The sequence below is a fragment of the Corapipo altera genome, unplaced genomic scaffold, assembly GCF_003945725.1.
Source record: "Corapipo altera isolate COAL_440 unplaced genomic scaffold, ASM394572v1 158, whole genome shotgun sequence".
Taxonomy (NCBI): Eukaryota; Metazoa; Chordata; class Aves; order Passeriformes; family Pipridae; genus Corapipo; species Corapipo altera.
The window spans coordinates 875,151-888,187 of record NW_020884977.1 but is presented as its reverse complement, the minus strand read 5'-3'; the positions used below and the strand labels follow the sequence as shown (position 1 = coordinate 888,187).

The 13,037-nt window shown below is 41.8% G+C and overlaps 1 protein-coding gene across 3 annotated transcripts in view; it reads left to right on the top strand.

Moving 5' to 3' along the window:
* ZNF804A (zinc finger protein 804A) overlaps positions 1-13,037 on the top strand; it is a 168,101-nt gene that overhangs the window by 116,195 nt on the left and 38,869 nt on the right. Inside the window, exon 1 of one of the 3 annotated variants that reach the window (XM_027665544.1) lies at positions 8,674-8,714. The exons of the other annotated variants lie outside the window; for them this stretch is intronic. Coding sequence (XP_027521345.1) covers positions 8,712-8,714 — 3 coding nt within the window. The 5' untranslated portion in view covers positions 8,674-8,711. Of the gene's footprint in view, positions 1-8,673; positions 8,715-13,037 lie in introns of those variants that run through there. 3 annotated transcript variants of the gene reach the window in all.

The following is a 13,037-nucleotide window of genomic DNA, read 5'->3' as shown; positions in this document are numbered from 1 at the left end:
CACGAGGAGCTCTCTGAACTGCTTTATTCATGCAGGGTGGAAAAAAAAATCCTCGAAATGCTGTGGGTTTGATAAATGTGGCTGAGCATTAAATCTGAGGCTCTGAATGACCTTAGAGCCGCTCGGAGCGGGTGAGTTGTGCTCGTCTGTGCTTGGTGAAGAAGGCTGGGTCCCACAGCTCAGTCCCCTGCATCAGTCATTCCTCAAGAGACTTCTGCCACTACAGGAATAAAGAGGTATTATTTCTGTTTATGAAAGTCTTCCTCTTCATCCCAGAACTTCTGATTAATCACCTAATATCACAGCAGCACACTCTAGAGCTTGGTGCTGTTTCGTCTCCCAGGAGGACTTTTCCAAATATCAAGCAACAATAACAGTGAAAGCTGTGATGAAAAATAAATAGCCCTAATGTATTTGCATCTACATATGAAAATACAATCAATTAAGTAAATTATAAGTAGGAAATTTTCCCCACAGAATCACAGGTCATTTCTCAAACTGTTTCTCCCTGGATGAAAATTATCTCTGTGCTCTAGAAATGTATTTAAAATTGTATGGAGGTAATAACGGACAAATTATGCAGAAAGACTAAATGAGTACTTGTCCCCTTTTCCCTATTCCAGACACTGATTTCTTCTGTGTTTTTCTCCTCTTCTTACATGTTTCTCTTTGCAAATTTTTTGAGATCAATGCCTAATAAGCTAGAGAATATCGATCTGTAGTCAGTCAGAAGTCCAAACTTAACTCACATTTATGTGATTGAATAAATGTTTCGTGCCATATGGGTGGAGAACAAGAAATTTGGAAGTGGAAGGCTGTGGTTAGGCATAACAATAATATAAAAGCCCCATCATTTTAGTAAAGCTACACCTCCCATGAGGTACAAAGTGGATAAGGAACGGTGTAGCACATTTGGGATGCCAGTATTCCCAGCAAACATAATTGGATGTAAGCAGTTGTTTGAGCCTGCAATTTAAAAACAAAGCAACGAATCCTTGTAGTCATCATTACAGCTCTTTTAAAAAAACCTCTCATTGTAGAGTTATTTCCTCTGAAAAAGAAAAACACCCACATCTTCTCCTTGGTTGGCACTTGCAGAGCGATCGCTGCAGTGCATCTGCAGCTTCTGGCATAGCCTAAGAATTTGTATCTGTTTGAAGGGAAATAGCACATGTACTGGGAGAATCCTGAAGTGAAAGAAGTTAACTGCTTGCTGGGAGCCAACAGGATTTTATGCTGGATTTTTCAGGCCTGCTTTTTGCAGGTTGGGTTTCCCCTGGAGCTACTGGAATCAGACTGAGCCAGAGGCAACACGTTGTATGCAATCTTTGAAATGTAGAAGTAATGATTCTCAAAAATAGTGCTGTCTTCTACAGCAGTGTGTCTAGAGCTTTGGTGAAGCACAGGATAAAATCTGAAGAGTTTCAGAATTTTCTGGAGATTTACTCCCTAAGCAAAACAAACTTGACAAACAAAACAAACGTCCCCCCTCAGATATTGGGGACGTTCTCTAATAAGATATTCATAAGATAAGAATATTAAAACTTCTGTTTCTCCAGTTTTTAAAAAAGTTTTTAAGCTCCAGTGGAAAAGCTGGAGTTATTACCTGATAGGGTGATGGTAAAGGGGATCTGCACCAGGAGAGGTGCAGAGCAGGACAGTGCTTGTTTCATGACACGTGTCTGGTTTTGCTGGACACACATCCATGAGATGCAGAGGCAGAGGGTGAGGGCAGCTGCTCTTGGCTGGGTCCTGTCCCCTTCCAGCAGTTGGCAGCCCCAGCACAGCTCGAAGCAACCTGCTATGGCATTTTGCTGGTCCTTGCTGCACGCTGAGCCCAACCACGAGGGATGTTTGAGATGACAAATAAGACAAGAAGGCCACGGTGAAAATTTATGGCCGTGACAATCCCTGAAAGTGATAAATCACTCCTTTAAGCACCGACTCTGATGGTCTTGGATCAGGAAAGTGGCAGTTTGGATGCCTCGGTGCCAAGCCCACGGTGCCTTGCATGACTGAGGGGTGGCTGTATTTCTGCAGGGAGAGCGAGGAAGGGCAGCAGGATGCAGGTGCAATGCCAGCTGCTTCATCCCTCCTAGGGAGAGTGTGAGCCCGGTCTGTGCCATTGGATGGAGCTTCTGGGACACAGGGATGCACTTGCAGTGTCATTTTTTTCCCACTCCTTGTCAGTGAAAATGATTCTTCACAATGCATTTCAGCGTTTCTCTTTGTATTTTTCTCTTCTTTTTTAATCATTTTTAATATAAGACAGTCGAGATTCCAGCAGCTGAATTTTCTGGAATGAAGTAATTTTGTATTCCTTGTCTTACTTTAGCTCGTGTCTCCTGTTAGAAGAGAGCCACATCTTGGTGTGTCCTCATGGGCAGGCAGTCTGAACTTGCTGAGCGTTAAGTGAGCATAGATGAGGATTTAAACATTTTTGTTTGAATCGATCTTATGTGGCCCTTTCTTACTGTTTTTATTGCTTTTCCAGAATGTATCTTGGCATGTCTTCCTATATTTCTTTTTTTCCCCCTCAGGAAAACATACTCATCTTTGTAGCCTTTTTAAATATTAAGGGAACACAAGTGAAGGTTCAGCTGTTCATTCATGTTCATATGTGTATTTGTAATGCACATACAACCACAAAATGACCCCCTCCTCTCCCAAATACAGGCTGCTCTGTCACTGTATTTCAGGTTAGGTTTGGGGTTTTTTACCCATGAAGATTGTGTTATTTAATGGTCTTTTGTGGTTGAACTGGGGTTTCTTTGTTGGGGATTTTATTAGCGAAAAGCTTCCTTTTAAGCTTTAAGCACTTGTACTGGCAGTAATGCTAATAAGGGTCATCACCAGGTCTATTAATTCTAGCTCAGCACTGCTGGCAGCATTGGAGCAGAGTCTTGCAATAGACTTGATGCTTCCTTTCTCAGCTCCTTTAAATAAAAAACCAACATAACAAATCCCTGTTCTGTTACTCTGAAGAGAAAGGCAGAATTGCCAACATGACAGGGGCACACTGGAAAGGAGACAGGCTGAGGAGCTCCAATCCTTCGGGATGTAAGGATATGTCCAGAGCAAATGTCAGCGAGACAGTTCAAGGGGGAGCCTTATTTTGGGATGGTAGGTTGCCAAGAGGAGGGTCACCCCTGCCACCACGTGTTGGGTGCTTTGGAGTCAGGTTTGGTGTGACCCTGAAGTGCAGGGAGAAAATTAGCAGGAACTGGAAGGCTTAAGAAAAAGAGGAAATACAGTCCCATTGTGTTAGGGCACAAAGCCACTTGGAAAGAGTTTTCCTGGTCTGCAGTGGAAGGCTGCCAGTGGTACTCTTTATTCTGCTTTACAGAATGTATTTTAAAATTAAACAGATTAGTTTTGTTCTTTATGAATTTTTCAGCATATGTAGGGAGAAACTTCACGCTGTTTCCTGGCTGAAAGAAAAAAAAATTATTTGTTTCCCTTCCAGTTTTTTATTTTGCCTATGAATTTTAATCCCAGAAATTGTCTTCTTGATGGGTATCAGCGTAACAGAGTATTTAGGCACTTTTTAGCTCTAAACTTGTACTGACGGGTTAGATGAGGATATTTCTGTGTAAAATATTAATCCTGTGAAATCCAATTTTGTTCCCAACAAACATTCTGTTTTCTCATTACCAAAGAAAAGACATGTCACTATGTTCCTGCCTTAATAATTAATAACAGAAAAGATAGTGTGTAACTTTTTCTGTTTTCCGTGTTTGGGAAATTTGATTCTGTAATAAGGTTTCATTAATTGACTGGTTTTTTTCTGAAAAAGTGGTTTCAGAGCAAACACAGTTACAGTAGAGGAGTATATACCCTTTCTGTCCCACTAATAGCCTGCAAACAGTATTAGCCCCATGCACTTGCACCACCAATTCCACAAGGAGCCCCTCCCTTAATGCAGGAGAAGCCTTACCCAGCTGAAACCCTTCCTCAATTTAGAAACTTAGTGTTTATCCTCAGTTCTTTATTTTCTTTCTGATTTTGAATTATTGCAGCCTTCTGATTTCTGTCCTTTTCAGTATCCAGATACTGAACCTGATAAATGGCTAATGTTAAATTTCCATCCAAAAGAAAGAAATTACAGATTTTTTTCAACCACACATTGCTTATTTATTACTATTTTAAAAATCTAGATTGAGCCCGTTACTAAAGTGAGGGGAAAAAAAATTACAGGACCAACACAAAGAGGGAGGGAGGGAGGAGTAAGGGACAGGAGGAACCACAGTTTGTTCCATACATCCTGCATGTTTTTCTCCCTGATGTGCATTTCTACTACTCTGTGGTTCACTCTTTTATTTAAAACTCTACTCCCATATTTCAGTTCAAGTTTGTCTTTTTAAATCAGTTCATGAAACTTTCTACAGCAAAGTTAGCTGAACTTGAGGCTAATTTTAAATTTGCTTTACCATGTCAGCATCTATCGGGTTTTTGCTGTTTGGCCAACACTGTTGCAAAAGAAAATACTTTTTTTCCATTCAGCCCTATGATAAGAATGGGCACAATAATTAGGACTTGAAGATAGGAAAAAAATAGCAGTTTTTAGTTCATAATTCCTGAGGCATTGTGCATATTGTAATGCATCTTTTGACACACAGTGTTTTTTTGAGGTTAGCAATGTTTAAAAACTTGTGTTATACAAGCTTGGAGATCAGATGGTGGTTTACCCATCACTGCCTTTGTTGTATTAGGCTATAGATTAGCTAAGCAATTACCTGCAAGAAAAATACTACTTCTTATTTTCAGTCATGCTTCAAACAGAGTCAGTCTCCCAAAGTTAATTTAAGCATCATTATCGCTGCAAAGTTCAAACCAATCAACAGAATACCTTTTCTGCAGTTTTCAGGAATTCCAAATGCAGTTCCATTGCTGTCCTGAAAGCAATCAAGCAGATTATAGATTACCTGGAAGTGATGGATAACATGAGAAGCATTTTGTTACTCCATGGTTTTGAGCCGTCACAGAGAAAGTGAAGGAAAAACTAACACATTGCTAGTAATATATCAAGTTCTGACCTCTCAAGGTGAATAATTTCTTACAACATGATTTAATTTGCTGAAACAATTAAGTGCTGCGTGTGAGTGGTTAGGACTCCATGGCTGGTCCTGCAAAAGCCACCTCGTAGTTTCCTACTTGCTACCAAAAAAAACTTTCAGGATATTTTTTTTTTTCCCCCGGGAGCTCTGCTGGAATTCTACTTCATGCCCTGGAGTTTGTGCATGCTGGTTTACATGTGAGAGTTCATTCTTCATTGGGAAGAACTGCGCAACCTTTTGGGTACAAACCCCGCTAAGTCTTGGGGTAATTATTGCAAAATCAGTGCTCCATTCAGCTCAGGAAAAGCTTGTTCTTTTTTTAGTGGGAGCTCTGACCTGTTGATGAAACGTAGCCTTGCAATCAGCACTGCCTTTTGTGAGGAGATGTGACAAGACAAACAAACTTCATGGAAGTGAGAGTGGGTTTCCCACAAGCGGTGACCCCGGCTCGTTCTGTGCTCTGTGGGCAACAGGACGCTGGGACCTCTCTGGAGCCAGAGGTGAACTTCTCACAGTCCACATCAGGAAAGGCTGGATGCCTTGTGTGGGAAATATCCCTCTTTTGAATTTAGAAAGACGGCATAAACTCAGGGAACAAAGAAACAAAGAAGAATATATTCGGCATGCCGGGTCTTCCTCTCACTGAGTTTCCAGGGAAAAAGACCCCTTGGGCTTACATCTTATACATTTTATAGTTTCACAAAATCTCACCCTTTTTCAGATAAGTTCATTATATTCATTTTTGCCTAAAAAGGTGCCTTTTCTCTGAAAAAGGGGCTTTCCCTTTATCCCAACTGGCTGCAAGGCATCCCCTGTCAAAGATGATGGATCTTCCTTTGTTCTTAGCCCAAAGAGAAAAAGGAACCCCTGTGTACAAAATGGCCCCAAAAGATTTTAATTTTTAGGAACTTTCACGTTTCCCTTGTCTGGCCAAAAATGACCCTGATACTCAAGTTCAGTTTTTGGAACTTGGATATCTTACAGCTTCGTGATACGCCTGTATATATAAAAACTGTATTTTTATTTCTCATACCTTGGGCAGACACTAGTGCTGGGGTTTCTTTAGGCAGAAACAATAATTGCTCTTGTTCTGGGTACTTTAATTGCAGCTTACACAGAAATGTCTTCAAGTTCCTAAACCGCTCCAGGAGTGTTCAGTGGAGGCAAAAAAGTCAACTTGGGTTTTTCTTCTCCTTTTCCACATGCAGTCAGTGCAGTCTTGGCTGCAGAGCCTCTGCTGGTTGGCTTTTGTTTCAGTGTGTTTTTTTAGTTAGTGCTACAACTACAGCTGTACAACGAAGGGTATGAGTGGCTCCCAAATTTAAGCTTTCCCCACCCTAACAATGCAAAGGACAATAAGAAAGACATAAATGAGGGCTCTGTGAGCATTTGAAAGGACAGATGAGGTGAGCAGGAATGGGTCAGTTTGACCTCTGTTGGCAGACAGGCAGTAGCCCTCGTTTTAGAACATTTCAAGAGTCAGTGAAAAGGAAAGGTAGAAATGTGCCCCTGCCTTCAGTCCTGTTTGTATTTTGGATCTGCTGAGCCTTTTCCTGCATCTAAAGGACACCAAACACTGTTACTCCAGTCATACCTCCTAGTCCCTCACTGTGCTTTCACCATGCTTGTTCATGACATCCTTGTGACAAACCTGAAGGATTCTGTAAAGGACCTTCCAGTTTCTTCCAAAGTCTCCATGTGTGGCAGAAGAGAAGAGGTTCAGCATCATATGGCTGAAAGTGTTGATGTCTTTTGACTGAATGATTGTTTTTTATTTTTTTTAAGACATTCAACCTGCAGCAGACAATATAAATACAAGCACTTGAATTGTCTCTTCCAACACCATGTTGTATCTTTTCTTAAATTAGACCCAGCGAGAGATTTATGGTATACTGTAATGTAAATTATAAATTATATGAATTCAAGTTCATTCATGATTAACGTGACTAATGCCTGGCATCTCTGATAGGACTTACTGCTGTTGTCTTGGTGTGCAGTCTTGGTATACATAATGATAACAAGAGAAGACAAAAGTAAGCTTTGCACCTGGACCCCACCTTCCCTTTCCTAGCATTCAACAAAATTAAGAAAAAAAAACCTGACCACCTTTTTTAATGCTGATTTTTTAAAATTTATTTTAAGCTACTTTCATTTTTTTTTTGTATTTTTTTAATAGCTGTTAAGTGCTTGCTTGTGCTGGCATCTGTATGGCACATCTGCTGCAGGATCTCACTGTGTTACATGATTTATAACTACAGAGAGACATATCTGCTTACAAGTTGCTTGTAGTGAGAGCTAGAAACAGAGCAAGAGACTCCCAGCAGTAATGTGGAAGAGAAGGGTTCTGACAGTACCAGAAGTTAGGGATCATTACTGGAGACTCCCTGAAGGATCAGATCTCCTTCTCACCTCTCTGCATCTTCCTCCCTCACTGTTATTGTTGTGCCTGTCCTGGCTGTCAGAGAGGCAACTGGGTGCTACAGAGGCACACAGGTTACATCCAGCATTGCAAGAGCAAGGCTCTTGTTCAGGGATACTTAATGTTATCCAGTAGTATTTGTCTCATGGACAAAAGGTGTGGTATGAGACATTCCTGCCACTGGGTATGATAAAAAAATGGAAGGTTATATCGCTGTGAAAAGGAACACACAAATAGGACAAATTAGAGAAATCAAATAAGCAAACGAAGCATTAAAATGATGCTTATCAAACTCACCCTTGGTTGTTTTCATTCTCTTTTGCTAAGCAAGCATTAAGCTTAACAGGAATGGTTCTTTCTTCTGTTTTGTGAGCCAGAGGCTGCTGCCACCTCTCCTCCTCTCTCATCCTGCTTTGCAGTGCCACTTCTCTGCCCCAGCAGGAGACTTTTCTTCTGTGCCATCTCAAGACTCATTTCTCGCTTAATGAACCCTTTGTTTTTCCTTCGTTTGGATGCGAGTACAGGGCACGCTGCTGATGTGGTTTGCTTCATTTTCTTCCCTCGTTTCTACCCATGGTTACAAGATTTGCATTTCCAAGGAATACCCACTTAATACGCTTTTCCTGGCATCAGCCTGCTATACAGCATCGGTTAAAAATTATGGATTGTATAATGAGAAATACATAAAAAATATCATCTAAGATAAATAATTGTAGTCTGCCTGCGAGTGTTATATGAATCCTAACCTATCTGATGTTTGCTTTGCCTACAGAGGCTGTAACCTTGTCATGGAGCACTTGATATTTGCTTGGCACAGTTGAAGCTCTAGTCTGAGTTACTCCTTCATGGCCAACACTGCCAGCATCTTCAAGTGGCCAGACCCAGTATACCTGAGTTCAGCTCAGAAGGTTTCTGAAGGACAGATGAAATCTCTGGGGGATTAAAAGCTAAAAAAAGTACTCTACGGGGAATATTTACAAGGAGATCTTTGTGTTCAGATGCTTAAAAGTAGGTCAAGCCAGAAGCAGATGTCCAGACACCCCATGCCAAAATTGCTGCAAGGCATGTGCTGCAACCAAGCCTATATTAGGATCCTTTTTCTTTTTTCCTAAACTCAAAAAAACCCCAAAACAAAACAAAAAATCAGAGTGAGGAGGAGTGACTGACTGTCCAAGCAAACTCTCATTAAAGCTGAGCAATAGGACTTGCAATGGTAGGAGCTGGGCAACCTTGAAATGGTAGGTGTTGCATAACCTCAGTTATGATGATGAGGTGGGGGGTTACTTTGCTGAAATGATGGTAGATAATGTCTCAGATGATAGCCAGTCTTTTGCAAATGTCTCTGCGGGTGGCGGATTTTCTTTTCAAGTGCTGTTTGGGTATTTTGCTTTGGCTCTGCACACCTGCCTGGCTGTGAACAAAGGGAAGCTGGAGTAGCTAATGACTCATCTCTCTGCCTCCGTTAACAGGAAGATCAACGAGGCAAAAATAGTGTTGTATCATTTTCCTTAAGCAATAGTGAGAAGAAAAGATTGTGTATTCATAAAGTGCTGGCTTCGGAAGCTTCTTATTGCGTCAGCGTGGGAAAAGTGTAAAATTCCAGGTTTATGTTCCTGTTTGGGTACAGCTTCACTGGCTGCTCACCGTATTTTGGGGATCCACCACTGCAAAGGGGCTTCTGTGCCTTCCTATATGGGTATGTATGGAGAGGATGGGCTCCTTTGCAAATACCTCAAGTTGCTGCCTGATGTGGAGATATTTGATCTCCAATTTATTGTTGAGAAGGCAACTGAGAATAACAGGGTTCAAGTAGTGCACCTGTCTTTCCTTGGTCTGCTGCAGAGGGTAGTTATTCTGCAGGTCAAGCAAACCCAGTTCTTGTTCTGATTTTTTTTTTTTTTCAAGTAGAAGTAAAGGACAGCAGAAGCAATTTCCAAGCTTGGGGTGAGCCTCACACAAGGAAGTTAATGGCTCTGCTTGCTGTGCAAGGTCTGAATTTGATGGGGGGTCAGAGTGAGGGAAACAAGGGCAGCCAGTGAGGTCAGAGAGGGAGCAATCCCTGCCTGTCCTAATTTTTATGGAGGGGAGAGCTTGTCTGCCTGCAGGAAGGAGCTGTAGGGTGTGGGAGGCTGTTTGGCTCTACAGCAACAGCTTCCCTGAGCAGGTGCCTGTCACTCCATGGGCAGGGACTGTGTGTGGCTGGAGGATGTAAGGGAGTGGTGTGGTGTGTCCTCCTGAGTGCTTCACTTCACGCTCTCATTCATAGGTGTGCGGTTCTGAAAGTAAAATAAACAGATAAATAAACCCCACAGAGCTCATAACAGAAGTCTAAAATATTAGTTGCTTCTGGGAGCACAGATGATTTCTGTGGGGTAAACTGCCTGGTGTACTGCTAAGGGAAATATTTTCTTGTACCTTTGCAGCTGCTTTCATTGACAATAAAATTGCTTGAAATATAAAATAATGTTGGTGTGTTGCCTACCATGACAGAAACTGTAAGAGGTTTTGACCTGTAGTATGCTTTAATGGGTGCTCTACAGAGGAACCGACACTTCCATTTATTAATTTGTAATTGTCCAAAATAAATCCTTCTTTTTCCCCTCCCGGTAGATTGAAGCCTAGGATATGTTAATTGTGCTGGCTCTTCTCCAGGCCTGACACCTTGACAGCTCTTGTCAGCTTTTAAAAGTTATTCCCTTATGAAAACTGCACTAGTTATTCTCCCATCATGGCCTTGCCACTCATCTCTTCTGTGTTTTTTAATTCTGACATCAAAGTTTACGCTTAACTTTGACCCCCTGACAGGAGAACATTCTCTAATGACTAGCAGTAGGTCAGCACTCCCTGTTTTGGAGGAACACAAAAAAAAAAGTTAAATCCAGCATTTTGGTTAGCAAGTGTACGCCTGGGACTCTTGCTTTACTAAGGCTCACTTATTTGCTCTTCATTAAAGAAATGAGATTGTACAGTAAACTGATTTACTGGCTGTACCACCCAGTGCTCTCATCTCATCAAATCTCACACTGTGCAGGACTGGAGCATCTCATAATTTCTAAAAAAAGACCTCTAATTAACATTTATGTGCTACAGAACATGATGGTGCTTCAACGGGTGGCAGTTTTTCCTTCGAGTCGGCGTTGGAGCAATATAATTGTGTTGCTGGAGTTGCTACCGTAGAGATATAAAACCAAGACCTTGACCACCACGATAATTGAAGTTCCCAGGCTGCTTTCTTAGGAGCAAGGGTAGTAGCTGCAGTTGTGCACTGGCTGAAATCCAGGCAGATATTTAGATTCTGTTACATTAATCCCCCCTGCAGCTTCAGCTGATGGCAGTGGCTTCTCCTCCTCCCATCCTCGCCCTTCAGTGTGATTGATGTGCACTGCCACACATCTGCCACTGTCTAAGCCAAGAGAGGTTGTGTTCCACTGCTGAGCAATGTAGTGCAGGTGTACTCCTCAACCCCAGCACCTGGAAGAGCCATTGTAATGCTGTAGAATTGATGATTATCAGAATTATAGGTTTTGGGTAAGGAAAAATACTACTCCCTGTACTTGAGCACTTGAACCACCAGAAATCACTGGTTTCTGCATTTTAAGTTACCTGTCAGCAGATGAACAGCACTAATCAGATCACATGGAAGAGAACTCAGGTTAAAGGGGTTGCTCTTGCTTCCACTTGCTCAAAGTGTGGTAGCAGAATATTCTTTGTGAGAGCCTGATGTGTTGTGGTGTAGGCTTTTGTTGTTTTTTTTTCTGATGACTACTCTGACATGCTCTAGAATGTAAGTTTTTCTCCCTCTGGCCTGGAAGATGGTGGAGTTATGATAATGTAGGGAACATATGGTAACTGGGAGAGGCTGATAAATTGTTCCTCTTCAAGCCCTTGACTCTGAAGGAAAATAACCTCTGTTAAGATGGTGTCATTAATGTTTTCACGGTGTTCAGGATCTTCATAAGTGAAAGGCAAAACTAAGAAAGTTGGTAGTAATCAGGGTTTCACTTACATGTTCCAGTTGGACTGAGCCTGGAAAACCAATCTGCCACCTCTGTCTCCGCACAGAGCCTAGACTGGGACTAGAAAAAACGGTTCTTACAAAATATGTTGTTCAGCCCCGGTTTTCCCATTACCTGTAGGACTAAGAGTGAGAAAATGAAAGACTTTTCCACCATAAACCCAATTCAGAGGGCCAGAAACAGCTGAGGAACTGTACAAGAGGAGAGGGATGAACCACTTCAAATGTGGGTGGGCATTACAAGTAACATTCCTGAGCCTTTCCTAAATCTTCTGCCCCACTGGTCATTTATTTGCTGCTGGAGAATAGTTAGACTCTTGTATACTGTGTGACTGGCCGGAGAATTCCTCCGGGGTGGAAGAGGGAGAGGCGATGCTTTCCCTGGCTCTAAGCAGGAATGTGGACACAGATTGCAGATGTGCTGTGTACAGGATGCCAGCTGGTGTCTTGAGGGTCAGTAGGAATTTCAAACAGAATGATTTATTGTTAGTGATACTGCCCCAGGCAGAAGGGAGAGTTCACAGCATCAAAGTGATGTGTCCCCCTCGCAGGCACACGAGATTGGTTCCACATCTGTTAAAAGAAGAAAGCAAGTCAAAGCTCTGCTGATGTATCTGCTTGTAAGGGTGTGAAACTGTTACCTGTGATTGGAGCAGATCCTTTATCGCCTGTTGGCAAGTGCCAGATCTGGTTTCAGTGGTGGGAGGTACTGGGGTCTTGCATTGCTTTAAATGTGCATGTGTTTGATGAATAGACCCACCTTGTGCTCGTGTCAGGTGCAGCTGTTCGTGTGCAGCATCTCAGGGTGGAATTTCTGCTGGGAAGCCAAGTATTCAAATTTAGGTTTCCAAGGGACTTTGTTCTTACCCTTCATCTCTACTGATTGAATGAAAACTTGAAGATTTAACATTGCAAAATACCAATATTTTAATATAAGATGTATTTGAAATTATGCAAAATTACTTAAGCAGCCCTTATATTTTGTGTGGGTATAAAGGATGGTTTTCCTTCACAAAGGAATTTTTCACCCACTACCTGATTGCCCTTCTTAAATTTTAGAGAGAAAAGAAGTGCTGAAACCCTAGAGTAAGATACAGATTCATGGCATAGCCACATTCAGTTTATGGGGTGAAGTGCTACACATTAATAAGATTTGATGAGAATAGAAAACAGTGTATAACTTATAACCAACTTACTAAAACTAAGTAGGTATTACTTTAGTTCCATCTTCAGTGATCTTCTAGCAAGTTATTTCTTTTAATACAAGTTGTTCTAATCTGGGCAATGGGATCACGAAAGAACTTCAGTTGTCTGATTCCTCAAAATTTGGGAAGCTCCTACCGAGTCCAGGTGCAGGTTTTGCTGCACAAACCAAGCTCTGGTGCTGCCTTTGCTGAATGGTGAAATGGGAAATGGTCCTAAAATAAGTCCCATGTTTGTCTGCCACTCCATCTGAAGAAATATTTTGAGTGATGAAGCTGAACTGTTCTCCTGCCTTATGCTGGGAACGATCCATGACTTTGCTGATCTCTGTGCCTCTGTTTGG